Source organism: Neurospora tetraspora (assembly GCF_033439725.1).
Source record: "Neurospora tetraspora strain CBS 560.94 chromosome Unknown B0H65scaffold_2, whole genome shotgun sequence".
In the NCBI taxonomy this organism is placed as follows: Eukaryota; Fungi; Ascomycota; class Sordariomycetes; order Sordariales; family Sordariaceae; genus Neurospora; species Neurospora tetraspora.
Genome location: NW_026944384.1, coordinates 5,696,018 through 5,723,428, shown reverse-complemented (window position 1 = coordinate 5,723,428; position 27,411 = coordinate 5,696,018). Strand labels below are relative to the sequence as shown.

General features: G+C 54.2%; 9 protein-coding genes across 9 annotated transcripts; 4 read left to right on the top strand and 5 right to left on the bottom strand.

Annotated features, from left to right (window-relative positions):
- Positions 1 to 216: 216 nt before the first annotated feature.
- On the top strand, positions 217 to 2,347 carry B0H65DRAFT_569332 (uncharacterized protein; the record flags this gene model as incomplete). The annotated part of the gene is made up of 2 exons (XM_062830413.1): positions 217 to 1,226; positions 1,288 to 2,347. Exons 1-2 carry the CDS (start codon positions 481 to 483, stop codon positions 2,345 to 2,347), a joined length of 1,806 nt encoding a protein of 601 aa, XP_062685139.1. The 5' UTR covers positions 217 to 480.
- Positions 2,348 to 2,701: 354 nt separating this feature from the next.
- B0H65DRAFT_546845 (uncharacterized protein) lies at positions 2,702 to 3,639 on the bottom strand (the record flags this gene model as incomplete). The annotated part of the gene is made up of 2 exons (XM_062829467.1): positions 2,702 to 2,979; positions 3,624 to 3,639. 2 exons carry the CDS (start codon positions 3,637 to 3,639, stop codon positions 2,702 to 2,704), a joined length of 294 nt encoding a protein of 97 aa, XP_062685138.1.
- A 775-nt stretch (positions 3,640 to 4,414) lies between these two features.
- B0H65DRAFT_136487 (glycosyl hydrolase) lies at positions 4,415 to 7,174 on the top strand. Its single transcript, XM_062820883.1, has one exon. It carries the CDS (start codon positions 4,798 to 4,800, stop codon positions 6,901 to 6,903), a length of 2,106 nt encoding a protein of 701 aa, XP_062685137.1. The 5' UTR covers positions 4,415 to 4,797; the 3' UTR covers positions 6,904 to 7,174.
- Position 7,175: 1 nt separating this feature from the next.
- Positions 7,176 to 10,374, bottom strand: B0H65DRAFT_136412 (uncharacterized protein). The gene is made up of 2 exons (XM_062820881.1): positions 9,025 to 10,374; positions 7,176 to 8,972 (listed from the first exon to the last, which is right to left on the bottom strand). Exons 1-2 carry the CDS (start codon positions 10,171 to 10,173, stop codon positions 7,425 to 7,427), a joined length of 2,697 nt encoding a protein of 898 aa, XP_062685136.1. The 5' UTR covers positions 10,174 to 10,374; the 3' UTR covers positions 7,176 to 7,424.
- Positions 10,375 to 11,623: 1,249 nt separating this feature from the next.
- Positions 11,624 to 13,530, top strand: B0H65DRAFT_136434 (mannan endo-1,6-alpha-mannosidase). The gene is made up of 4 exons (XM_062820882.1): positions 11,624 to 11,910; positions 11,965 to 12,456; positions 12,512 to 12,741; positions 12,791 to 13,530. The coding sequence occupies exons 1-4, from the start codon at positions 11,826 to 11,828 to the stop codon at positions 13,352 to 13,354; spliced, it is 1,371 nt and encodes a 456-aa protein (XP_062685135.1). The 5' UTR covers positions 11,624 to 11,825; the 3' UTR covers positions 13,355 to 13,530.
- A 749-nt stretch (positions 13,531 to 14,279) lies between these two features.
- On the top strand, positions 14,280 to 15,332 carry B0H65DRAFT_556588 (uncharacterized protein; the record flags this gene model as incomplete). Its single annotated transcript, XM_062830057.1, has 2 exons — positions 14,280 to 15,175; positions 15,237 to 15,332. Exons 1-2 carry the CDS (start codon positions 14,516 to 14,518, stop codon positions 15,330 to 15,332), a joined length of 756 nt encoding a protein of 251 aa, XP_062685134.1. The 5' UTR covers positions 14,280 to 14,515.
- B0H65DRAFT_459183 (uncharacterized protein) lies at positions 15,333 to 17,089 on the bottom strand. Its single transcript, XM_062826443.1, has 2 exons — positions 15,986 to 17,089; positions 15,333 to 15,879 (listed from the first exon to the last, which is right to left on the bottom strand). The coding sequence occupies exons 1-2, from the start codon at positions 16,806 to 16,808 to the stop codon at positions 15,461 to 15,463; spliced, it is 1,242 nt and encodes a 413-aa protein (XP_062685133.1). The 5' UTR covers positions 16,809 to 17,089; the 3' UTR covers positions 15,333 to 15,460.
- Positions 17,090 to 17,675: 586 nt separating this feature from the next.
- B0H65DRAFT_136385 (ABC1 family-domain-containing protein) lies at positions 17,676 to 20,090 on the bottom strand. Its single transcript, XM_062820880.1, has 2 exons — positions 19,380 to 20,090; positions 17,676 to 19,309 (listed from the first exon to the last, which is right to left on the bottom strand). The coding sequence occupies exons 1-2, from the start codon at positions 19,962 to 19,964 to the stop codon at positions 17,882 to 17,884; spliced, it is 2,013 nt and encodes a 670-aa protein (XP_062685132.1). The 5' UTR covers positions 19,965 to 20,090; the 3' UTR covers positions 17,676 to 17,881.
- Positions 20,091 to 20,729: 639 nt separating this feature from the next.
- On the bottom strand, positions 20,730 to 26,379 carry B0H65DRAFT_136370 (uncharacterized protein). The gene is made up of 2 exons (XM_062820879.1): positions 22,772 to 26,379; positions 20,730 to 22,720 (listed from the first exon to the last, which is right to left on the bottom strand). The coding sequence occupies exons 1-2, from the start codon at positions 26,174 to 26,176 to the stop codon at positions 20,867 to 20,869; spliced, it is 5,259 nt and encodes a 1,752-aa protein (XP_062685131.1). The 5' UTR covers positions 26,177 to 26,379; the 3' UTR covers positions 20,730 to 20,866.
- Positions 26,380 to 27,411: the final 1,032 nt, after the last annotated feature.

Here is a 27,411-nt window from a genome sequence, read left to right as displayed (position 1 = left end):
GAAGGCCATTGACCGGCTGGATCGAAGACGGAAGTTTGACCTTCGTACGTTACGTGCATGTAAGCAAGGCATTGGACGACGAGCCCAGGATATCTGAGCCAGAGGTGTATGTACTGGACGTGAGCACAGGTAGGTACAGAAGGCTGATGATGAGGAGCGAAGAAGCTATCCTGGTAGGATCAGAGACTGACATCCAGGGATCTAATGATGAATTGTGTCAGGGGCGGTCCAATAATCCCTAAAAGCCATCGAAGCCTCGGGTTCATGGCAACCTGTCAGTCGTTTACCTCCTTTTTCAATTCGTACCTTACCAGAGGCGAGACACCCAAACGTCCACTTGAAACTCAACCTTGCTTAACAACCAGCAAGCTGAACGACGACTCAAGGCCAAGATGATAACTCACGAATCGTAAAACCTCAACTCAAGATTTAGACACAACAACTCACCAGACGATACCCTCCTTACATACCACCTCCAAGATGTCCACCTTTACCCCTTCCCCCTCATGTCTTGCTTCTCCTTCTCTTCCCTCAACAACCGGCCTCGGCATCCGCCTCTCCTTTTACCTCCTCTGGTTTGGTCTAATCCCCGCCACTCTCGTTCGATCCACCTCTCCGGCGCCATATACCGTGTTGCGGGCCGCACATGCGATTCTCTGTTATGCCGTCTTCATTGGGCTCGCTATGAAAGCAGCCTCTCCTAGTTCAGATAATGTATTCGGGGCGGTGGAGGTATACATCGCTACCCTGTTAGTCAGCGGGACGGCTTACCTCATGTTGGGAGTGGTGTTCTGGACTGGGGTTAGGAGGTGTCTAAGTCCTGGTTCTGGTTCTGGGACGGGGGAGGAGAAGGGGAGGGGGAGAGGTGGTAAAAAGAAGGGTACTAGTAGGAACAACAAAGGAGGGAAGGAGAGGGAGTCCGGGTGTGATTTGCTGGCTATCATGGAGTTTATTCTTTTGCTAATGGCCTGCGGGTTTCAGTTATGGTTTTGGTGTTCGGGGGTTGTTGGACTAGCAGCCAAAAGAAAAGACGAGAAGCTCTGTGGGGAACAATATGGGTTCTTGTTTGCCAAAGCGGACTTGGATAGTGTCGGGTTCAGAGCGTTCAATATTGCGGTGGTGTTGATAGTGTTGGTGGGTGGGATGGTGATGGGTGTGAGGAGTTTGAGTGGTGGCGGAGGAGGCGATGAGAAAAAGAGAAGGAAGAAAAGGGGGAAGAGAGATGAGTACGATGTTTCCCCCCACTCTCGTTCAATATACCAAGCTTGCTAACCTGTATCCGATAAGTCCCTCTAGCAGCTCAACCCTGTCCCACCAACTCCAACTCCTCTTCAACCTCCTCATCGCCACCACCGTCCTCGTAGCCATCGAGCTTTCCATCCACTGGAACCGTGTCTCGTCCGAAGTCAACAAAATCAACAGCGCCTCACAACTAATCCCGCTCCTGTTCTGCCTCGTCCTCATCGCAGCTTGTATCGTCGACTGGTTTTCAGCAGCACCCGACAGTGGCCGCAGAGGCAGCCGTTCCAGCCGGAGCAGAGGCCGAGGAAGCCGTACCAGCGGGAGCGGGAGCGGCAGCGGTGGTAGCGGCAGTGGCGGAAGCAGAAGGAATAGAAAGGAATCCCGTCGTCCTTCACACTCTTCTGCGAGCAGTACTAGCAAATCAAGTCCGGGACCGCCGCGACCGAGTAATATCTTTCCTCCAGCACCGCCTCCTCCAGCAGCCCCACCGGGAGGATTCCGGCCTCCTCCGATGCCACCGATGCCGGGTATGCCACCACCACCTCCATTTCCTCCATTTCCTGGTGCAGGGCCTCCGGGCCCTCTTCCGCCACCAATGTTCGGCGGCGGCGCACCCGGAACACGCACAGCGAGCGCAAGTGGCAGTCGCTCAGACAGGGGGGGCTCCGACCAGCATTCTGAGCATGGTTCCGGCTCCGACCGATCGTACCACTCCCATTCGGAACACGAAGAGGGACACAGCGAAGAAGAAGAAGAAGGTGATTACCACCCAGACAGCATCGACGAGGAAGAACGCGGTGGTGATGGTTCCGCGCCTCCACCACCTGCACCTGCACCGCCCGGTGCCTTCCCCTTCCCACCACAACCACCACCACCAGCACAGTTCCCAGGCGCACCTCCTCCCCTACCGCCCGGCTTCGCCCCCCCGGGAGGAGGAGGAGGAGGAGGAAGAGGAGGAGGAGCAGGGGCTCCGCCTCCCAGTATGATGGGGAGAGGAAGCGGTAGTGGGCCGCCGGCTTTCTTCCCTTTTGCTCCTCCGGGCGGGGGAGCAGGGAGGGGAATTATGATTCCTCCGCCGCCTCCGCCGGCGTTTGGCCCTGGTTAGAGTTAAGATTATTCTCGATGATTTCACGACATAATGATAGATCACATGTTTAGCGTACATAGCGAAGTTTTGAATGTTTTGTGTTAATGTATTTGTACATTCATTAGGCTGACTGCCCTGTTCTCAGAGGCGTGTCCTAGCCATGTCATATCCCAAATTATGTCGTGCGTTCGTGACCGTAATTTCCTTAAATCCCAACAAACGCCGAGTGTGATGATGATGTCCACCGGCGGTGTCCGTGAATCCTCCCAGAGTGATCACATCATCATAATGCTATTCCGAACATAAACTTCTGTTCCTCCCAGTGGTGCTGTACTCCCACTCCCATTCCAAATGCTTCTGCTACTAATGTCTTTACGAAGACTTGTCCTTCTGCCCCTTGCCAACGTACTGCGCCTCGCCCTTGCCAACCTTGGAAAAGTCGATATTGGCGGGGTCCGTAGAGGCGGGCTCGCGGAGACCAGCGGAGACGCCCTCGCCTTGGGAAACATCGCCAGAGAAGCGGCCGCTGCCGACGTTGACGGTGCGGGCATCGGCGGATTGCCAGTCGGAGGGGGCGGGGGGCTGCTCGGGGAGGGGAAGGTTCTGCTTGACCTCCTCGATCTTGTCGGCCTTGGACTGGGTGGACATTTCTGGGTGGGTGTTGGTGTGTGTTTGACTTGATATGTGAGGGTAGTCGAGAAGGAGGAAACCTACTGATGGTGATTTTCTGTTTAGGCGGGTTTTGCGCTTGGGTGTTTTCGCTTGATTGTGATTGTTGATGTGTTCTGATCTGTCAAAAGAAGTCCTGAAAAGCGATCAACTGGTTGCTTATATGCCTCTTCAGCTGTTTCTTGCAAACAGAGCAGTCTATGATGACTTCAATGATCGCTTCAATCGAATATCAACATGACGTCAGTGACGTCAGTCGCAGCCCACAGTGGAGATGTTGGTCCCCACCGCTTAAGGTAAGGCTCGCTGCCGCTGTGGGGCTTTCTTTTTGGCAGCGGCCCCGATTCCCCGAGTAATTGAGCGCGATGGTTGCAAATGACCAAGTTCAATAGGATGGCAATGATGAGGGAGATTGAGTGCAATGAGGAGGATTGAAAGCGATAAGGGGGATTGAAAGTGATAAGAGGGATTGGGTACGATAAGTTGAATTGAGTGCGATGAGGTAGATTTAGTAAGCTCAGCGCTTCTATACTTAGCTAGAGGTATCGCTTCCAATCCCTCTTATCGCTCCCAATCTCTCTTATCGCTCTCAATCCCCCTCGTCGCATTCAATCCTCCTCATTACCATTGAACTTGGCCATTTGCATCGCATTGCACTCGTCGCATTGCACTCAATCCGTTGCAATTGATTGGATGCATCCAGATCAGCGCACGGACTCACCCTATTACACCTCATTGGTGGGACTTGGTCATTTGGGGGCCGTTCCCAACCAACCCTTCGGGAGACTAGACCCCCGCAACCCCATGGGGCATTCCCCGCCTCTCTCCACTTCCTACCCGCATTATTGCAACGCTATTACTCAACTATAGAACCACGGCAATGGAATTTCAGAACTATTTGATTCCAAGTGCAACCTCTCAGCTTCGCTTACCGTCGTCTACCGTGCTGCTTATGTGGATTCTCGGCCCTTATTCGGTCCTTGGCTGTGCCTCCAACCACTCGGGACTACTTAGTTTGACGACCATCTCGTGATGATCGCTCCTCTTTACCCCGATTTCGGTGCGGCTACAGAGTACCAGAAGAGGCAGTCGACATGAAATCCCTTCGTCACAAGTCGCGGCCTAGGTACTTCGTCGTATAGATCCCGTTTTAAGAACCCACCGATGAATGAGAATGTGTATTGACCAAGAAGTGCGGCCAAAGTGATTCCGACTTTTCACCAAAGCAGAGGAGATACATCGGGTGTCACGAAGAGAGGGACATACACGTACCTCCTACAACACCACTAGAACCAAATCCCATGAAACTTAACACCGGTTTGGTAAGCAGCGCGGGAGCAGCGACTACCGTTAGTCCGCCGGCTGTGAGACCGAGAGCTGCAGGATGTCAAGAGACGCCGAGACGGAGACACTTCGGGGTAAGGTGCGGTGTCACGGGCCGACACCGGGCCATCAAGCCAATCGGCGTCCGCGCCAACACTGACCAGGGCATGTTAGTCGTGACTTGGGATTCCCGATTAGGAGAGCTAGTGCCAGGCTTATAGGAAGCTAGGGTGTTTGAGGGTTAGCCGACGGGCAACGCCGCGCACAACGTGGTTTGACAAGTTGGGATTAGAGTTGGGATAAGTTTTTTGCCGGGTTGTTGTCCGTCTTGTTGTCTGTTGCTTCCCCATGGGGGACAGGGGGGGCAGCTCCTCTTAAAGTGAAGCTCATATAAGATCGTCTGTCGTACTTCCTCTTTCCTTATTGCCAACCCTCCTCAGCAGCTTTCTCCCATCTTCTACAGAGTCTTGTTCAACATGACGAAAACCATACCATACAAGAACGTGCTTCTCGGCTTGTTGTCATTAGCCTCGGTTCTCCCTGATGGTACTACGGCTGCCGTACTGCCTCGTACCGCAGGTTGTGGTTGCCACAGTAACCATCACCCAGGCCCCGAGAACCCGAGCTTCGAAACTGGCGATTTGTCGGGCTGGACAGTCGTTAGTGGAACAGCCTTTGGCAATGCCTCTGTCACCACAACAGCCTCGTACAAGAGCGGTTCGTTCAACCAAGTCGGCCCGCTCAACCAAGTCGGCAAGCAGTTCCTCTGGGGAATGCTGCAAGATGGCGACGCAGCCGTTGGAACACTCCGCTCCAGCACGTTCCGGGCAAGCTCCACGATGAGTTTCTTGGTCGGCGGCGGCTATGATCCCGCCAATCTCTACGTGGGAGTTGTCCTGGAGAGAGACGGCACTCTCCTGTTCAGCCAGACTGCAACCAACGACGAGGCGCTCATTCGCATTGTCTGGGACACCAGTGCTTATGCCGGTCAGAACGTTTACATGGTTGTGGTCGATACCAGCACGCAGGGCCACATCAATTTGGACGACGTTCGAACTGGCTGCCACGCCCTCCACGACGGCGGACTCTCTTTCAACGCCCTTGGACAGCACAATCAGCCCCCTCAGAACTCCACCGCTCTCTCAGCTGCTTCACTCTATGCTCTTGACCCGATTCGTCCGCAATTCCACTACACTCCCTACCAGGGCTGGATCAACGACCCGGCTGGACTGATTCAGTGGGGCGGCAAATATCATCTCTTCAACCAGTTCAACCCCGTTGCCCCTCTCTGGGGTCCGATGCACTGGTCGCACGCCGAAAGCACCGATGCCGTACACTGGAGGGAGCTACCGGTTGCCTTGTACCCGCCATACCCCGATAACCCGCAGGATACCAGTGGGCGCTACACCGGCAGCGCAGTCTTGAACAAAGACACGGGTGCTCTGCAACTCATCTACACCGACGCCACTAACGTAATATGGCACCCCAAGGCCGTAGCGGAAGTCGTCTCATCAGCAGTGAGCTCCGATGGAATCAACTTCGACCTCTCCAACAGCAACCCCATCATTGCCGCGCCGCCTCCCGACTCTGCCAGTGGATTTCGTGACCCCAAGGTGTTCTGGGACCCAACAGACAACACCTGGAAGATGGTCGTCGGGTCAGGTGACAGCCGCAGCGGCAAAGTCCAGCTCTACAAGTCCACCAGCCCCACCTCGTCCGAGCTCACCGCTTGGGAGTACGTCGGTGTTCTGCACCAAGGTGACGACAGCAGCAGGGGCACCATGTGGGAATGCCCCAACTTCTTTCCCATCGGGGACAAATGGGCTCTCTTCTACGGCCAAGATAAGGCCAGTGTAGGCTGGTACGAAGTGGGCACCTACAACGGAACGACCTTCACTTCGGAGAAGCTCGGACTGCTTGACGCCGGCCCGGACAGCTACGCCGCCCAGTGGTTCGTGGACGACGCCGCACGCAACCTTCTCGTCACATGGATGGGCAGCTGGACCACGTCCAAGTGGCCCAGCCGGGTAAACGGCTGGGCCGGGGCGCAGTCCCTCATGCGCGAGCTCTTCATCCGCGAAGACGGCGGGCTCGGCCAAAAGGTCGTCGATGAAGTGTCTCTGTTGGCGAGCGGTCCGGCCAAGTCGCTTGGTCGGACTGACGTCCACAATGGAACCATGACGGTTGGATCTTCAAACACGGCACGCCTTCAGGCTTCTATTGACCTTGTTGCTAGTACTGCACCGGCTTTCACCATTGAGCTGTTTGCCTCCAAGGCCGAGTCTGTGTCTCTCGTCTACAGTTTTGGCAACCGGTCGTTGACATTGGACACGACGCGAGCAGGATACGGTCAAGCTGGTAAATGGAGCGCAACCATTGCGAAGCCGGCTGACAATCGTCTGTCGTTGGATATCTTGATCGATCGATCGAGTTTGGAGATATTTGTCGGGGATGGAACAGCCATGACTGCGACGGTCTTCCCACGTTATCAGGAGTCAAACAACATTAGGATCGTCTGCCGTGGAGGTAAGACCGTCTTTGATGATATTGTTCTGACGCCGTTGGGGTCCGCTTGGGTATAAAATGTACATAGACGGGTGTGAAGTTCGGAAACAGCCGAGGAGATCCTGCTACTTCGGCCTGAACTGGTCGCTTGTCAAGGAGGGCAAGCGCGGCAGGCGCAGGTGGTCCTGATTTCGTCCGATGGTTCTTCCCCTCTGTGTACGTCTGTGAAGGAAGGTACGGAGTGGACTGTACGGTAGACTAGTGTAATAATCATACGTCCCGTCGCATAACGACCATGCCGTATATCGTCGATCGGTGATAACTTGGTGTGCTAGTGATAACTGAACGCGGGTGCGTTGGAAAGAACGTGATTCCTTTGTGTGTGTGTAGCGGTGATAATCCACCTTAATTCCGCGCCGTTCACGTTCGGTCTTTTGGTATCGTCCGAGGATTTGAAGCCTCTTCTGGGCTCTTTTTTTTGCATTTTTCCACCACTACCAAGAGATACATGTCTCTGGTTGCACAGTAAGCTACACGACAAACGGAGCATCCCCTCCTGTAGACTCAGAACATCGAAGAAGCCTCGAAGAAGCCTCCCCTAATACCTCTCCATAATCCAATTCCTCCTCTCCTCCTCTCCCATCTCCGCCAAGAACTCCATCTCAAACTCCTTGACATCACAATACCTCTCCACCACCTCCTGTCCGAAAAACTCTACAAACTCCTCGTCCCCTCTCAGCGCCGTCAACGCCTCTTCGACACTCGCTGGCAACATGTCCTTCACGCCCAGCTCCGCCCGATCATTCGGCGTCAGTTTCGCGGGGTCAATCTCGCAGTCTCCCCAGGTTAACTTCTCCTGGTCCATGTACCCGTGGATACCAGCCAGCAGCACAGCTGCCATGGCGAAGTAAGGGTTGGCTAGGCCGTCCATAGCTTTCAACTCCCAGTGTGAGCCCTCGATCTTCCGGAGGGGGGTTTCCCGGTTCTGGGTGCCCCAGGTGACCCACCGGCCGCCGGCCCATGCGCCGTCTTTGAGGCGTTCGAAGGAAGCCGGGTTGGAGTAGGTGAAGGCTGTGATGGCGCGGAGGTGCTTGAGGATACCGGCGTAGAAGGGCTCGTAGACTTCGGGCTTGTCGCCGCCGGGAGAGGAGATGCTTATGTGCGTGTGGGCAGCGGTGCCACATGCGGTTGAGAAGGGTTTGGGGTGGAGAGTGATCTTGTAGCCGGCTGCGGTGGCGAGGGCGAACATGACATCGCGGGTGTGGAGGAGAGTGTCGACCGCTTGGATGGGTGGGTAAGGGGGAAGGATGAGCTCGAACTGGCCGGTTGCGGACTCGGCATGGAGTTGTTCGACGTAAATGCCCATTGAGTCGAGAGCCTGGACCATATCGCGCAGGAGCTTGGAGACCTTGGGGTCGGCAAAGTAGCGAGAGACAGACCAGGCGTGGCCATCAGTAGTCAAGGTACTGAAACGGCCTGAGGCTTCTGATGGGCGGTGTTTGAGCGGGTTCAAAGAGTTCAAGGATAGTGTTGCGGAGGTATCTGCACCCTCCACTCTTTCGAGCAGAAGGAACTCAATCTCGAACCCAAGCAGGAAGGTCAATCCGTTCTCGGTGCCCAAGTCAACGGCCTTTTGCAGTAGTGTCCGGGGGCACAGGGGAACGGGGGCTCCGGACTTCTCACGGAACTCGCCATACATGCTCACATGTCCTTCAGTAGGACCAGGACGGAGCGAAGAAAAGTCCGGGTGCAGACGATACTCTCCAGTAGGAGCGATAGATGGAACAAGATGATCGTTCTGAATGAGACCGAACACGGCTTTTGGGATGGAAATATCGGTTGACTTGGCTTGGTCAAACAAGGACATGAACTTGCGGAAGGGGACCATGCGCATCCGTGGGGTTGCAGTGTAGTCGTTCCAGCAAATACGGACAAAGTCAGGAGGCGGTTGGTCCTTCAAAAAGAGCTGAAAAAGCTCAAGGTCGCTTGCGTAGGGTCCGACCTCGGCACCGGGCTCTTCATCGAGCTCCATGAAGTCTATATCGAGATGGTAGAGCTTATTGGAGTTTCGGAAGAGAATGTCCTGGACAAGTTCAATGGCGGCTTTGTATCCAATGTGGCCTTTGCGGACGTAGTTACTCAGTACCTGGTATTCATTAGCCTTGGTCTTCTGCAGCAGCAATATTTGTCCAACTCACATTTGTGAACACCTCGCGCATCTGGGTGACGGCAAGCAGGTAGGTCTCGGGAAACCAGTGACCATCTGTACTCCACAATATCTTTGACCAGGGGCAGAGCTCGAGGATCTGTCGTAGGACCTGCTCCTGGCCGTCTTCACTAATACACGGGAAGACCTCGCCAATATCCGCATAAACATGCTCATACACACTGGCGAGATAGCCGACCTCTCTCATAAAGGGATATCCAGCATGAAGGAGCACAATGGGCACAGTTGGATATGCGCGAATGAAGTGCTGCAGATGGGCTGGCGATGACTTGGCAAGTGTAATGTCATTGTCACCCAGACCGGTGTGGAACTGAATAGGCTTCTTGTTCTTGGACGGACTATCGCGGATCAACATGGCGGTACGGTGGACAACCAAGTCGTTGAGAGTGACCTCTTGTAGCTTGGTGAAGTCCAACAAGGCGAAGTTGGCAATGATCTCTGCAAAGGCAGCACGAGCTTCAACCTCGTTGACCGTGCTGGTGATGTCCAAGCCGGTACGGTAGCAGATAACGGACTTGAAGGCCACCACGTCGGGGTCATCGATAGCTTCGTTCATAATAGTATCAAACTCGACAATCCAGTCGTCGTAGGCGTCGTTCAAGACATCGTTGCCAGTCCTTGGCGAGGCATCACAGGTCTTTCCAATCCTCTTGATGATATCGGCAGCGACCTTTTCGATACGCACAATGCGTTTGCACTGGGTACGGGTATAGTCATTGTGCCAGACCATGTCTTGGGCATCGTCTTCGTTGTCGAGCCCATCGTCGAGCAGCAATGTCTCGATGCCCTCCAGACACTGGGCGGTCCATTCCAAGGGGAAATCGATGCGCTTCTGCTCAATGGCAGCCACAACATCCTCCCACGTGTTGTTACACTTGAGCAGTTCAGACAGCTGTCTGACGGCACGCAGATGGGGGAGCGAGTGGATGGCCGAGTTGACAGCATCGCTATTGTGTGCCTCGGAGGTGATGGACAGCAGAGGGTGCTTGGCGAGAGCTTCGAGCTTCAGGAGAGGATGGGCATGGTTGTCGATGATGGGCGTGTTGCGGATGGCGCGAGCAAGAGCCTCAAGTTGTGAGGGTGTCGCCGACGAGCGAGCACCAACCCAAGCTGTGTTCATCTTGACTGTGTAGTTGGTTGCCAGTTATGATTGTCGTGAAGTCGTGATTGTTGGATGTCCAGTGGAAGATCCAGGACGGCCTGACCAGTCGTGGTTACGGAGCTCTGACGCTGAGGGGTTCCATGGTTACAAAAGAGAGACATAGCGCAATGTGGGAGAAGATGATCGGACGGTCGCCATTTCCCCTTCAGCTGATGGAGCATTCTGTAGAGTGAGGCAGGTGCAATGTCTCTCCCGTGCATTAGCAGGTGGATTCGCCTTCTGTGTTGTCACACAGCAGATCCAGTGTTCCGATCGCATTCTGCACAAGAGAGGGGAACCTCTTTCAGCCAAGATTGTAGAGACACATCTTGGACAAATCAATGAGGTTGTACGCGACAATGGTGAAGAGCTACAATGAGGCTATAGACTTTTGCAAGAGAGTTGTCCTAGAACCATGTCCAAGGAAGACCCTAGAACTCTATAGGGTTCAAGGAGCAAGCTCCGCCGTGTGGGGTTAACCCCCGCTTGCTCCACTCTCCGCCGCCATGACCCTAACCCTTGATGAAGTGGGGTAACAAGTGGAAAAAGTGCCGCTTTCAGCTGTTGGTCAACCTCAACTAACCAACCACTGCAATTTTCATTCGTTGACCAAGAAACTCGCAACACTGTTTCTCGTGTCTGTCCGGGATTGTACTGACTGACCAACAACAAAGCCAGAACAGCGTCTTGTGGCTGTCCGCTGTTCAGTGCCGTTCTCGTGCCGTCGAGCTTGTTGATCATGGTGTCCTTGGCAGGAGATCGCCAAGTAGCGTGGGCTAGAAGCTTGTTTTCTACCCTGCTCCATCATTTGTCCATCGACAGAGAAATACGATGAGATATTGTGAATAGGCTGAACGACAACGAACGAATCAATGATGATGGTGATGTATTGAGTAGAGTAGAGGTCAGACTGTGTGTAAAGTCTGGAGGTCTAAAAGTAGGGCAAGGGAGGTCCCTGTGCGGTGGGGCCATGGCCAGTGAAGGGAGAAGGGAGCCATGGCTGGCCGCACGTGACACGGGACACCTTCAACAGATATGCTATCGAAGGAGATTCACTATGGTAGGGGTTCATCAACTGCTCTCATATCGATAAATGGCGGTACGACTGGAAGCATCGTTATCAGGCACATCCACTTGTCGAGGGCGCCAAGACTAGACCAATGGGTATGCCCTGTTCCTGACCAAGTGTTAGGGACGCGTCATCCTTTTCTCGTATTTTCCGAGTGAACAAGCTGCTCACACTAACATCCTGTTTATCCCATCCACTGCCCATCCCATCTCCCCGTCGGCAACAACACGGATGTGCGTGTCACACCGGCAGAACCACTGCTCACTGCACTGCAAATGCACTGCCACTGCAAACTTCTCCATGCCCGTGGTTGATAGCCGGTGGTGTACAAAGGATTTTCGTCTACCACTTACAACTTTCTCCCAAATCACTCCCCATCCATTACTTGGTCGTCGATTGCGCCTTTGTTCTTGTACCACAACAACCTACCTTCAACGCCGCAATCTTCACCAAAAGGCGATAACCGATGGCCACGAGCTAATCGAAAATCAACACTCATCAACCATCACGCTCGTTTCTTTGAATTTGTTTTCCAGTCGCTCGCTATTGTCAGCCCACCATCATGTTTTCGACATTACCACGGCTCGCCGCCGTCGCCCTTCTTGGGGTTGACGTCGCAAATGCCGTCTATAGTGTCGCGACAGTCGGTACGTTTACTCCGAATCGCAGAAAATGACATTAGTGCTAACCGATATACGCAGCCGACATCAAACAGACATCAGCCGACATCGCATTCGACATGATGCAATACTACAAAGGAAACTTGTCGGGACAAACACCAGGAATCCTCCCCGGCCCTCCTCCAGCCGGTGATTACTACTGGTGGGAAGCAGGTGCAATGTGGGGGGCTTTGATCGACTACTGGAGGTTCACTGGCGACGAGTCATACAACAAGGTTGTCACCCAAGCCCTCCTCTGGCAAGTCGGTCCAGGACAGGACTACATGCCACCCAACGTTACGGCATCCCTAGGGAACGATGATCAGGGCTTCTGGGGAATGTCGGCCATGACAGCCGCCGAAAACAATTTCCCCGATCCACCACCCGATCAACCACAATGGCTGGGCCTCGCTCAGGGTGTCTTCAATACACAAGCAAACCCCGATAGGCACGACGATACCTGCAATGGTGGTTTGCGCTGGCAGATCCCCCCGATTAACAACGGATACGACTACAAGAACAGCATTGCCAATGGTTCGTGACCACAACACTTTCCTAGAAGACCTTGAACTGACTCAACATGGTATAGGCTGCTTCTTCAACCTCGGCGCAAGACTGGCGCGCTACACCGGCAACCAGACATACGCCGACTGGGCCGAAAAGACGTGGGACTGGATGAGGGGTGTCGGGCTCATGGACGACGACTATAACATCCACGACGGCGCCCACGTCGAAACGAACTGCACCGATATCAACGGTGCTCAGTTCTCCTACAACTTTGGCGTCTTTGTCCTCGGCGCCGCTCACATGTACAACTACGTATGTTCCCCCGTTTCCCTCAGGAAAAAGAAGTACTAACACCATACAGACTGACGGCTCCCCCGTCTGGAAGGACCGCCTCGACAAGCTCGTCAATGCCACGCTTGTCCGCTTCTTCCCCGACGGGATCGCCTACGAGCCCGCCTGCGAAGACGCAATGAGCTGCACAACCGACATGCTCTCCTTCAAGGGCTACGTGCACCGCTGGCTAGCCACCACCACACAAATCGCACCGCACACGGCCCCCGTCATCCTCCCCGTGCTGAAAACCTCGGCCGAAGCCGCCGTCCTGACTTGCACCGGCGAGCAAAACGGCCGCACGTGTGGATTCAGCTGGAAGAAGAAGAAATACGATGGCAGTCATGGCGTGGGACAGCAGATGAATGCCTTGGGAGCGGTTTCTTCCTTGTTGGTTGATCAGCCGGGCAAAGCACCGGTGACGAATAGTACCGGTGGAACGAGTAAAGGAAACCCGAATGCGGGGAGCAACAGTGATAGCTTTATGCATAGTAAGCCGATGACGACGGCGGATAAGGCGGGCGCCGGCATTGTCACATTTTTGTTGTCGGCTTCGGCGTTGGCCACGTTTGCGTGGATGGGCTTTGGTAAGTAGGAAGGCCGGGCCCACCAGACGAGGGAGGAACGTCGGCAGACGAGGAGGATTCTGGTGCCGAAGGGGAGGTTGTTGAGGAAGAAAAGGGATGGGAGGCAGATTGGGAGTGATGATACTTTGGTTGAAGGGGAGAGTGTGGGGAGGGTTTAAGGATAGGCGGGTGGATGGGTGGCAGGTCTCTTTTTCATTATTTTGAGGTCGCGGTTGTTCCGCAGACTATTCTAAAGGGAGATACTCTTGTGTTGTCGTATTTCTAGGGCAGGGAGTTTCGCGTTAGCAGGCAGGGTTGGCAAGGCGTTGACGGTTCACATAATCGATGAGTTATGAATCACTTGGACAGAAACATGGGGTATGATAATCAAGGGACTATATTTCACGAATCATAAAGTTAGATATCTTGAACCTCCAACTCGTACCTCTCCTGTCATCTCTTGTTACCTTTCTCGTGTCAAACAATATCAAAGAGCGTCATATCCACCGGATGTCGTACCCACCTGTGATCCTCCAGGTGACGCCATCCCGAACCTTAATTCCTCGCCAAGCTGCTTGGTCTTTTGGTGGAATTTCACGATGCCCCCCTCTTACTCCTCACTTGGCCGTTTGAAGCGTACTGTGTGGGCACTGTTGGGGGGTCAACTCAACATGTGTCGAGCTCGAGTTCGAGTCCATGTTTATGCTGCTTGTCGTGCTCATTTCGTACTGGTCGACGTATTCGTAAATATTTTGATAGAATCCTGAAGAGTCTGGACCGTTGTTGGCGCACTAGGCGCATCAATGTATCTCGTGCAGATGTTGACGGGAAGCATGCGGGTGCACCATTCAGCAGCTGCGCCCACAGCTCAGGGGTACAGCGTGCATGCTACAGTGGGGGAAGCGCCAAAGGTTTAGGGCTGTTTCAATGGATTCCTTCCATCCCCCCCGCGTTCTCGTTTTCCGGACCTATGTTTCATCTTCCAAGGTGTTCCGTCACCCCCTTTACGCACAGGTGAAGATAAAACGTGAATTGAGAGTTTCCATTTTTGAGAAGCGTTTCTTCTGCTTGCCCCCTTGACATAGACATCAGCTTCCATCATTTCCACCTTCAACATCAAACGGAAGCAAGCTCGATAACTCCATCCAGACAACCACGACCTCCAAAACAACATCCAACGAACAGACAAAATGCCCATCCCGTCACCAGACCAGCTCACCACTTTCTCCTCCCTCCCCCTTTCGGTGGACTCCCCATCACCTGTTCCCGACCAGGAGAAAGACAAGAAAGACACCTATCTCCTAGCAACAATAAAGTCCAACCTCACCATCACCAAGCCGACCCTCATCCTCACCGACTCCAGCAACCAAGACTTTGCTCTCGTCTTCGACCCCCCTCCCTTCACCGTGCGTAACCCCAACGCCGTGGCCGAGAAGTTCAAAGAGCTCGGCCTCAAGAAGGGAAACGCGGTGGTGATTAGAAATGCAAGGAGGACCAAAGCGGAGAGGGAAGGAGGGCAGGGGTTTGTTGTTTTGAGTTCACTGGGTGCTTTGGCAGAGGCAGAAGCAGGAGCAGATGATGGGAAGAAGGAGAAGGGAAATGAGGGTGATAGAGAGAGTGGCGGTAAACTCTTGGGGGTGGTGCCAGGGCCATTACAGATGACGAAATGGATGATGGAAATCCTAAGGCAGAGGGATGAGAGTAGTCCGCCTGAGGAAAGAGAGGAGAAGATGTGCGATGGGAAGTTTGATGGGTGTTTGACTCCCAGGGGGAAGGATCGCAAGGACGGCGGGGGTTTGGAGGCGTTGAAGAGGTGTCAGGGGTGTGTGGAGGTTTGGTATTGTTCCAAGGTGAGTTTTACTTACCTTTTTAAGCTGATGTTGAGGGACAGGGTAGCTGACTTGAAGACAGGAGTGCCAAAAGAGAAGGTGGATTGCGCATAAAGATGAGTGTAAGGCTATCAAGGCTTTGAGACGGATTTGGCCTAGGCCTGAGGGGGTGGAGTGAGTTCACGGGAGAGATTATGATTGATTGCTATGTGCTACTGCTAGAGAAGAGTATGGAAAAGGAGATATCAAGTTACGAAAGATTATCAAGCCTACTACTTCCCACCACCGGCCTCCTTCAGCGGCTTGTCATATGTCGTCTGCCATCTTCTCAGCCTTCTCATTTCCCTCCACCTCCACCTTCACCTCTTCTTCCTTTCCCTTCCCCTCTTCTTCTTCCTTCTTCTGCTCCTCCTCCAAAACCTCCCGATACATAATATCCGTCCTAACACTATACTTGACCCCCCTCACCACATCCGCGCCCGCATGAAACACTCTCCGATGCTGAAAGATCAGCACCCTCCCCGTCTTACACTCAACATCATACTTCCTCTTCTCGTCCGCAGACAACAAGGCCGTGGCACCACCAACTAGTTCGGTTTCGTCTTTTTGGTCTGGGGGCACTTCCGATTTGCAGTCGTTCAGGTAGAGGTGGATGGTGAAGAACGTCTCATTGATTCGGTCCGAGTTGGTGGGGTCTAGTTCGCGGTAGGGGGAGTCGCAGTGGGCTATGTGTCACATCGTCAGTGTCAGTGTTCAGTTTGATTTGGGATTTGGGATGGGAGAAAAGGGGATAGATAGGTGGGGGAAAGAAAGAAAAAAGAAACAACTCACCTCTAAAGAATTGCCCCTCCCCATACTTCAAAAACCTCATCCGTTTATTGACTTTGACAAACTCCCACTTCCCCGTCGTCCTCCCCTTTGCATTATCTTTCCTCTGCTGCTTACTCTTCCCCTTCTTCTTCCCATTAGCATACCTCTCCACCACCTCCTCCTTTGGCTCAAGCTGCTCCCCATGCCCATCCCCCAAAGACCGTCCAGTAATGATTTTCGCATCTCTTTCGGTTTTCGAATCCAGCACCGCCAATCTTTTTTGGAGTCCGGGAGCAAGACAGCATCGCGCCCAAAGCCTGTCCACAACCTCTTGCTGGTCCCAGATGATGCGCGACGAGTTGCGGTAGGAAGGGGTGAGGACTTCGTAGCCCATTCCGACGTTGACTAGGGCGGGGCCCCATGGTGTCTTCCCCTCTGTTGTCTCTGTTTCTTTGCTCTGCTGCTCGTTTGGGGTTTCTCCTTCACCTCCCTTAGAAGAAGACTCTTCAGCAGCATCGGGATCTACGGGGACCCATTGTGCAGGAGGTACACTCCCCTCCGCCAACTTTTTGAGAGAATCACACTCCTCCCTCGTCAGTACTCCATCCAACACCACCGCGTACAGTCCCTTGTTCTCGGGTAACTTGGTCTTTTCCCACTCAATCTCCGTCAGAGTTGGGACTGGGGTAACACCAGGTTCGGTGGCGAGAAAACCGGGAGGAAGCTCGATGGGGAGGGATTCGTAGGTGGTTTTAATGGGCTTGGGGTGAGCTTTCTTGGGGGGTTGTTGGTGGGCGGTGGGGGTGACGATTTTTTGGATTTCGGTTAGGAGGGAGGATAACATCTTGCCCGGTCGGTGTTCGTTAGTTGAGGCAAGCTTGGGAGGTGGGCGTTTGTGTGTGAAGTGATGTGATGTATGTAGGTTAAGAGTCGAACGAAAGCGAAAGAGCGGTCGGTGATGGGATGGATGTACTTTGAGCGGAGTAGAATAGATGGATAGTAAACCGCTTGCTTGGACTGCGAATGAAGGCCAGAAGTAGTATTTATTTATATAACATGACCTTGGGATAACTTGAAGATATTATAGAGCAAAGTGAAGAGGACAGATCCCATCGCCCGACTACACAGCCTCTAGACTACAAAAGATGTCGAAGAGTCACTGAATGGAGGCGCAGTAACTAACTAACCAATTCACTCACTCCGTTAGGTAACCATAGAACCGCAGCACCTGTACACTAGAACCGTGCAGTAAATATCCACGATGGATGGCTGCCTAGTAGCATCCCGGTATACAGCTCAGTGACTGGACAGCGATCACTCTTGGCGCCGGTGTAGGGCTGACAGCACTTCGCACTTCACAGGGGATCACTGAGTCCGAAGCGGGGAAAGGCTTTTTCAGTGGTGTTTTGTTGTCCTTTCTTTCTCCAGGAATAGGGATGATAAGACGGGAGTTGAGAAGACAAATGTCTGAGGTGTCGTCAATTCATTTTCACCATTACCGTTGAGGTAGGCATCTATCTCCTGGGATGAGAACGATGATGACGACGCCAGGCTGCCGGATAATCCTATGAATGATGTGTGAGGTGGCTGTCCGAGTTATTCAGTGTCCTCTTGGAATACCTATGGGTAACACCTGGAGAACAAGTGAGGTGTTATAAATTGCTGGGATCATCGCAAGTGGAACCAGAATGCCCCTTTTCGAGATGTAAACAAACCACTTGTTGCCACAAGACGACCAAGATGGACGAGGGAGTGACCCAAACGAGGCTGGCTGGCACCGCAACCAAGAAACAATAGGTATCTCTCTACATCTACATCTAGGTAAGTTCTATTCTCTAATCACACAATGCAATCATCTCATGCACTCTTTTAATCCATAAGTCTCATCCATCCATCCATCATCCATCACCCACCCCCTTACGCCGTAGCCGTAGCCTCAACCTCCCTCTCAACCTCCACCTCCAACCTCCTCTGCCCCTTCCTCCCCACCGGCACACTTTGCCCAAACCCTCCCTGTCCCAACCCAAGCGCCCTCTTAACCCTCAACCACAACTCAAAAACCTCCAACTTGATCTCCACCCTCGCCATCTCCCACCACGCCTTCACCACCAGCACCACATTCCCCGGCCTGCTCCACAAACTGCCTCTGCCTCCCCCTCCTCCGCTCATCTCCCGAATTTTTTCCAGTTGCTCATAAAACACGGTACGCATACAATACCTAGCCAAAATCAAAAACTGCCTCACCGGCCCCTGGCTCGTATGTAAACTCTCATCCAGCGCTCTAGTTAAATCATTCGTCTTCAAAATCAACAAAATAATCCTCGGCACCTGCCCCAACATCTGCACCAAATCCACAATCAACCCTTCCTGCAGTGCCGTAGACATGGATTTCTGTTCCGATGCTTCCTTGGGTTTCAAGACGCCTCCGCTGTCGGTGGCGGAGACGACATTAATAAAGTCGCGACCGGTGATGGCGCTGGCAAAAAGGGGGAATTTATCTTCCCCGATGCCGGCGACTTCGTACACGTATCGTTTCATCTTGGGAATGTCGCCGTCGATGATGGCGAGCCAGAGTTTGGCGTAGGAGCGCCGGAGCGGGAGGGGGATGTCGCGGTAGAGGCCGTGGTCGTAGAGGATTATGTCGAAATTGGTCTTTGCCTTGTTGGAGCGAGAAGAGGGGTTGTGGCGGATGGCGATGTTACCCCCGTGCGGATCGCAGTGGAGGGGCGCGCCCTCGCCGAAAATCATCTCGTTGAAGATCCGCGCCAAAGTGGCGGAGACTTCGTCCCGGTCGATGCCGTGGGCGTCCATGTACGAGAGATCGTCGAGGCGGTGGCCTGATTCGCAGGCCATTACCAGCAGGCGCTTCTTAGCCCAGAGGACGTCGGGGATGACCAATGGCAAAGAGGGAGCGTGTTGGGAGAAGTGGCGGGAGGTGCGGCGGGCGTTTTCGGCTTCGCAGGTGAAGTCGAGTTCTTTTGGGAGAGAGATCTCGACTTCGGAGGAGAGCCATTCGAGGTCGTATTCGGGGAAAAAGTACTTGAGGGTTTTGAAGGTGGTCGACGTCAGACGCATGTCGAGGGGCGCCCAGCGCTGGAGGGACGGGTGTTGGACTTTGACGGCGACGCGCTGGCCGGTTTCTTTGATGGTGGCTAGGTGGACTTGGGCAAGTGAGGCGGCGCCGATGGGCTCACGGGAGAATTCGGAGAAGTAGTCCCAGAGCGAGGTGCCGGTGTCTTGGAGGAACATGCGCTCGATCGACTCGAAAGAGGAGACGGGGCATTTGTCTTGGAGGGGGATGAAGGTCGTTGTCCATTCGGGGGGGAGGAGGTAGTTCATTGCGCTCTGTTTTGTCGTCTGTTAGCATTCTGTTCTCGCCCATCTTATAGTATCTCTCTCTGTACCGGGTACTAACCAAATGCTGTCCCAACTTGATAAAAATCCCACCACTCTTCTCCAAAACCTCCAGCGTCCGATCCGCGCACCGCTGATGACACTCCCTCAGCAACCGCTGCTTCTCCTCCGCATCCTCAATCTTCTCTCTTGCGTTCAACGTCTTCCGGTAATCGTTGACGCAAACCGCCAGCGCACTCGCCACCCTCCCCGTCCTCTCCACCGCTTCGTATGTATACTTGACATCGTCACCAAACGCCAGCAATCCCGCGGTCGCTACGCCTCCACCAGCCGCTAGCAGCACTGTTCGTCGGCCGTTGTTTGTGGTTTTTCCGTTGGTGTTGTTCGAGGAGGAAGAAGAGGAAGAGCCGTTCGAGCTTTGGTTGCTATATCGTTTCGAAGAAGCGGAAAACGATCGTCGGGCAAGTGTCGAGTTATAGGAGGAGGATGACGAAAAAGAAGAAGAAAGTTGGCTGCGACAGCTTGCGCACGTCCACCCGTTCGTTATCCTGCCGCTGCCAGTTCGTCGGAGAGGCGCATGGACATGGTTGAGCGTCTGCAGGCGCCTGAGCGCAGCGAGCGAAGGGAAAGAAGTCTGGGCTGGCATATTATAAGACGTTCGGACAACTAGTATATGGACAAGAAGAGCAGTAAATTAGGTCGTTCGTCGTCGGGTTATCGTTAAATCATGAACTGGGAAGATGTCGTCGTTGACATTGCGCGCGCGCAATTAAGGGATATGGCCGTAGTAGGAATCGTATATGATGTAGAGTTTCTTCGCCAGAGATCAGAGTCTAGCGGTCGGCGTTGCGAACGGACGAACAAAGTACAGACGAAAAGAAAGGGGTTCATCCAAAATTTCAAAAAAAGATACAACAAACGAGAGATGAAAGATATGACATCGACAGGTTGCATTGCCGCCCGTGGGGAATTTGCCGCCACTGAAAATGCCAATTGGTCCTCGGGCGACTTCGGACAGGCCACGAGACCGTTCGGGTTAGGGTTTTGGGCATGGGTCCCTTGGCTTCAACATGTGACAGCAATCATCATCAGCATCAGATATGGAACATGGGGACTTTGTTGGTCAGTGGGAATCATTTTGTCTTTTACCATTATTGTCCCGGTCATATCCGAGAGAACTATATCCAGCACAAGGCTACCCAGCAGCCCAGTCTAGCTTTAGCTACCCAACCTACACTCAGCTCATCCAACAGCCCAGTGAAGATTTCATCATGACCATGAGATAGAAACAACAACGAAATGCTAGTTTATACGTTACTGGCAAGCCATGTAAAAAGACTCGGTATCATCAAAATAACAAACAACGCCCAAATAATTTTCCCCCAGCAGAATAAACTAACGCAGGCACGCACGCACGCTTGCTTTCCTTTCCTTTCAACATCAGAGATATCCATCCATCCATCTTTGTCTCATCCGCATCCATCACATCCACCTAGACATCCATCGTCTAGATCCACCTCATCGTTTATCACCCGATTATCCCATCATCTAATCCCTCAACAAGCTTCCAGTCCTCCTGCTTCCCTCGCTCAGAATTCCTCCACTTCCCCTGCCCTCCCTATCATTCGACGGCGTCATCGGCCTGGGCCCACTAGGCCGTCTCGACACCTGACCCGTCGCTCCACTCAAATTCTTGTTCTCCAACTTGCGCGTCTGGCTCGGGCTGTTAGGGCCGCTGCCAGTGGTGCCATCAATGGGCTCCTTGGGCGGCCTGGGAGGTCCGCCAGAGGTAATGCTAAGGGCCGCCGGAGCGGGCGAAGAAGAGTAGATCTGCTGCCAGTTCGGGTTGGCCTCGTTGCTCTGAGATTCGAAACTATCGCGGTTCAGGTTGCGAGGCAGCCGGTTGAGGCTGGTGGCGGATCCGGCCCAGTCTTCGGACTTGGGGCTCAGCATGGGCGAGTTGCCACCCGTGAAGCCGAGCGCCTGAGACTCGAGGGCTTGCTTGAAGCGCTCCGTCTGGCCCTGGCGGGGCTGAGGATGTACCAGGTTGAGCGAGTTGCGGTGCGCCTTGTACTTGGCTTCCTCAGGCGTCATCGCCACCCAGTTAGGCTGCGGTGGCTGCATCGAGTTGTACGCAAGCACGGGAGACTCGGGGTCCTCGTGAAGGTCGTGGCTCAGCTCAGGTCCCTGGGAGTAAGGGTCGTTCTTGGGCTTGGGATGGGGGTTGGAGAACTGGAAGTTGTCCGAGTAGGTGGAGGTGCCAATCGAGTCCGCCCGAGACGAAACCGTGTTGTTGCGGTACGTAGGCATGGTAGGCTGGTCGGCCGGCCTGGGGCTCCACTGCTGCTCGTCTTCCTCGTCCTTGCGTGACTGACCGCTACGGCGGAAGAGTTGAGTAATGTTGGTAGTCGTAGTGCTCTCCGACCACCGGGACTTGAACCAGCTTGACCTCCCCTTCTTCTTCTGGTCCTCGTTTTGCTTAGCAGCATTCTGGTAGTCTGGCGACCTGGTATTTTCGTATTGCTGCTGGTAATCAGGGGACCTGGCATTCTCATAAGCGGGCGACCGGCAATTATCATACGCAGGCGACCGCCGAGTGTTGTCGTAACCAGGCGACATCTGAAGAGCGCCCGAAGCGTTAGGCGGCGACCCACGGGGCGTTGCTTGCAACGAGCCAGAACGCTGTGCGTGGGCAGGGGTCATCAACACCTCCGGCCCGCCAAAGCGAATGCTCTCGTTGTCATACTCATCATCCTCGTCGTCCTCGGGCACGGTACTTATCCTGTGACCGGACACCTTGCGGACGTAGTTTTGCTGGCCGGGGGTTCCCCGAGACTGGATGGACAGCTGTCCGGACTGAGACGCACTGTTAGTGGAAGTTCCAGCATGTCCCTCCGGCTCGTAACCACGATCTTGCTCATATTGGCCCTGAGACTGCATGTTCTCATACGAACGCTCATCCTGATGGCTCATCGGGACAGAACCAGCACCAGGAACAGTCTGGGACTTGAGGTCATCAACCTGAGTCAGGAGCTGCATCAGCATATCCTCAATCCTGCCAAGGTCGTTGGGTCCTTTGTGACCCAGACCCTTCATCAGAGCACGGCGGAAGATGTTCTTCTGCTTCTTGTTGCTCATCTCATCCATCGTAGTGGTGGTAGCCGCCTGCGAGTTGGAGTGAAGAGAGCGAGGGGCGCTTCCGGGAAAAGGACGAGGGCCGTTGATGGCACGCTGGACCGTCTTCTCGGTGTTCTCCTTGACTTCGGTGATAATAACATCCTCAGTATCAGCAAGAAGACGCTTAAGGTCCTCAAAGTTGTTGCGCATCTCGGTGGCGGCGCGAACAAGGGTGACCAAAATCTCGGTATCGCGAGCACTGCGCTGAGCATCGCGGACCATCAACTGTAAGCTGTTAGCGGGCATACTTCAGTACAATGACACGAACAAACTTACATGTTGCATCAAGGCCATGATATCCTTGGACTCGATCTTGTCAATGCCCGTTCCAGTGGCGGGGTCATACATCTGCGAGTCCATTCCGTCCGACATGCCACTAACTTGTCGCGAACCGGAGCCGAAGAAGTCCATGGGGTTCTGGTTCTTAGCACCACCAAGGTTGAGAGGGGTGCCATAGTCGATATCCTTGCCCTTGTCCATCGAAGTATCCGGGGTCTTGTTAGGTCCCTGGGAGATATATCCCTCATCGACCTTCTGACCGACAGGGCTACGAGTGGCATTGCCGTAGTTATCGTAACCACCAGGAGAAAGAAGGCTGTCTCCAAGACCAGCAAGGTTGGCGATGGGGCTGGCGTCCTCGTAAGGGTTGGTGACCAAGGTATCGCGCTTCCGGTCCTCTTCAGTCCTGTACCACTCGTCCTGCTCCTGACCGGACTGTTGGTTGCCGTTGAGGTTGAGACCCTTCTGCAGAGCATCGTGAGTGCCGTCAAGAGGACGGTAGTTGAAGTCATCAACGGACGACTGGGGGCGCTGCTTGGGAGTAGCATCTCCCTCCCAACCACCTTCCTCTCCGTTAAGCATCGATGGGTTAGTGATCAGATCATCCTCGTTCCAGTACTCAAAGTCTGGCAACGGGTCGCCGATATCCGGCAAGCCACTGAAGCCCAACTTGATGGGCACAGAGACGTCCGACATCCTGTCGATACTGTGCTTTGGCTCAAGTGCGGGTCCAGATCCGTTCTGGGCGCGCTCCTTGAAGGACTTGTTGCGCTGTACGCCTTCCCCTTGCCATTCAGAAGTGCCCTGATTCTCCTGCTTGCCCTGTTGTCTGAGGGCAGCAGCGGCGGCACCAACCGCAGCGCTGGTAATAGCAGCCTCTGAGGCGGTGGTGTAATGGCGCTGTCTTGGGACCTTCCTTCCGTACTCATCAAGATCATATTCTTGGTAGTCGTATGAGGCCTGGCTATCGTTACCTGCAGTGTCTGGCCTGTCACCCTCTTGGCTTCCATTGGTAGCCATCGAGTTGCGGTATGGTTGCTGGTTGATACCGCTCGATCTGAGCGAATCCACCATGGAGCCTTCAACGAGCGAAGCATGGTTGGAATCGACACCAGAGGTGTGGACGTAGTTCGGGATGGCTCCCACGGCACGGACAGCGTGACCATTGCCGTCAACCTCGCTGTTGGTCATTCCGCTCACATTGCTCTGATCCATGCCCGGTGTCCTCAAGCTGGCTACGGACATGTTGCCAGGGGTACGCGAGCCGTTTGATACCGAGCCACCGAATGCGCGAGAATCGCGGTTCGGCGCCTCACTGCCTTCGGTGTATCCGGAGACGCTGGGAATAGGGCTCAGACCACGCTTCTCAGGTTGGTAAGGAACATACTTGAGAGGAGGCGGCACCTCTTGAGTGTTGTAGTAGTCGTATGGGCTATGTCCGTATTCCCGCTCGTGATCATCGTAATCGTCCAGATCATCATAGGACTCAACAGACGGTGCGCCGGTGTGGTAGTCGTTGTCCTGGTTCTCGGTACCCCGTTGACGTGGCAGCTGTTTCAGGTCTCCATGTGAGATATTGGCGTGTTGAGTACCCAATGACAGTAGAGTAATCGGAGTCCGGGTGGGTGTCGGAGTAGAATCCTCAGTGTGGTACTGGCCATTCTGATCCTGCTTCGGTGCAATCTCCTCGCTAGCCGAGTGAGGCCTATCCGTGTCGGCAGATAAGATAGAGGCTCTGGTGACGTCCGACGGGTTGAGCTCGCTCATTAACGGCATCGGAGGAGCAGGTGCGAGGAAATCGGAGGCATCATCATCATAATCCTCATGCTCATTACCAGCACGATTCCGCAACTCACGTCTTCGCCTCCTACTGCGGTTCTCTCCAGGAGACTTGAGGCTATCATGAGCTGCAGCCGCAGCCGCACCCATAGCCGCACCGGCAGCAGCAGTCTTTAGACGGTCAGTGCTTGCCGCGGGGCTGTGGTCAATATCATGCACATCGCTTCTCGTGTCTTGGCTGAGGGCACTTCCTGCCGGACTCTCATCGAAGGCATTGCGGGCTTCCCTGTCTCGCTTCTCAATCTTGATAGGTTCCTTGGGTGTGGGAGTGGCGCCCGAGTTTCTGTCAGCTCTAGACGTCCGGCGCCTATCACTGCCCTCGTCCCTAGAAGCCGTTGTCGCACTTGATGTCGCCGAGGCGGCCTTACGATCCTGACGCAAGCTCTGTTCTCTCTTCAAGGCATTGAGTTCTGGAAGAATAAGGCGACGAATGGCATCTTCTACTGTCTCCAAGAGCTTGGGGTTGTTGATTGAGGAAGCCTTGGATTGGCCTGAGCGCATCGACTCTGCACCCATGGAGCGTTGGCTGGCAGCTGCAGTCGAAAGCATGCTTGACTCCGCTCCCGATACCAAGGAATCATTGTGCTTGGATCGGGACTCTGAGCGCTTCGAACTCCTTTCCTCTTTGCTGAGACTGCTGGTCCGGCTCTTGGTCGACTTGTGGAGGCGGTTGCTACTGCCGCTCTTCTCCTTGTCCCCGCGCGTCTTGGTTACCGATACCTTTTCACGCTCTCCGCGCTCGTATTCTCGATTCCTGCTCTCATCTCGGCTCTTGGTACGGAGCTTGTCAGTAACTGCAGCAGCTGTGATACCAGCAGCAGCGCCAGCAAGGGCATCCCCGCCGCGCAAGGGGCTCCTGCTCCTGGAACCAGGGCTCTTGACATCAGAGTTCTTGTGGGATACGTAGGGCTCGTCGAGGAAACTGTCGCTCGGGATGGCCGAGATGTCGCTCATGTTGCCGGCATTGTAGCTGCTATTCTTGCTATCAGCAGATGGGATCAAAGGGCTGGCAGGGCGGCGGGCGCGTCGGTTGGCGCTACGTTCACTTCGTTCGCCGATTTCGATCTCGATGTTGCGACTGACGTTGCTCTCCTCGGTGGCAGAGGCGTACGAGTTGTTGTCTTCGTCGCCTCCGCTCAAGACGGACATCAACTCATTTTCGCTGCGGGTAAGGGCGTTTTGGGAATGGCGATCGGCGCGGCGGCTCTGGCTCGACCTCCTCGTTGACTTTGCTTCTGTTATTTCAATGCGACCTCGATCGGAACCGCTGCTTTTGCGATTGGACTTGTGGCTTGGCGTGAGGCGAACACGTACGCTGGGTTTGCGCCCGTCTCCAGATGGGGCTCCTTTTCCTCCTTCGAAGTACTCGATCAACAGCGAGGTCTGCGATTTGCCTCGATTGTGTGTCTTGATAGTGACCGGGGTGCCGTCCTCAGGCAGCGAGTAGGATGACTTGTCGTCGGTTCCCAGCTCACTCTGGGTAGGGCCCATTATCGAGGATTCGGTCGCGCTGGGCACGGGTAGTGGTCGCTCGGACGACTTCTTTTTGGTTTCGACACCCATGTTGTCGGTGTTGGGCGTGTCTAAAGATGGTTGGGCTAGGCCAGGCTATCGAAGATCAGACGGTCGTCAAGCGAGTGGGCCTTGTCGTAGCTTGGGTAGCGCAGCTGTCCCCCGCCAGTTCGGTTGCCAAATCCTGTTCCTGTTCTTCAAAAGCAGGCTCTTCCCGGCAATTCGGTGGAGGGTGGGAGGTCGTTGCGAAAGGGCGAAATAAAAAAAGAATATTCGTAGTAATTAAAATGAGGAGAAAACAGGATAGGGCGCGTGGGGTATTAGGTTCGTCGTTCTGTCGAGTCGAAGCTGCGCGGTCTCTCTATTCGATCCGTTCAGGGCGACATCTGGTGGTTGCGGGAAAATCTGGTGGTCAGAGAAAAACTGGAAGCTGGACCAACGAAATCAGGGTAAGCTGCTAATTCGTCTCGTAGAAGCGTAGAATTGCGAAACAGTCAGAGAATGGCAAAGCCAACAGATTGGTTTGACTGGGGACGCCAACTGAGAGGCGGCGTAAGATGCAAGCTGTGCGCCTCTCTCTCTTGGACAGAGGTTGTGTGGATGAGTACTGGGTAGTGGAGGAGGAGAGGCTGGATGGATGGAGGGGAGGAGGAGACAGGACTGGAAGAGGGAACTGGAACTGGAACTGGAAAACGGAAGCGCAACCTAGCCAAGGTGCGCCGTAGTCAGTCCCAGTGCAGTGCAGTTGCAGTTGCAGTGTGATTGAGATGATGGCACATACGGCATCGGCAAGGGGAGGGAACATGGAACCTGAACCTGACGGGAGCCAAGCGCGCACCAAGGAAAACAATAGGATGGGATGACAGGGCAGGAAGGAGGCAGGCTAGCGACAAGGTAGGCGGCGGTGCTCCGTCCCGTAAAAATCGAGAGGCGGCGCAATCCTGCCCTGCACTTGAGGCAGCATATGGGCAGCAATGGGACAACCCTTTTAAGAGGACAGTCCAGCCCGATGCTGACACGAGGCATTGGGGGGTTTGATAGATTAAAGGTATGTCAAAGGTACGTACCAGATGGAGGAGGGTAGAGGGTCGGTAAGGTACGATATGTATCGTCCTCAAACTTCCTCTACACTATGCGCGCGCGCTTGTATGTATCGGCCAGGGCGGGCTTAGTTCAGGATTCCGAGCAGATGGAAAGTAAATCGTCTCCTCGTGTGCGTGCTGCAGGCCTCAAAGGTGGTCGGTCTAGTAATGTTTGTCGCATGCAATGGAAGCGTGTCGCAAGCG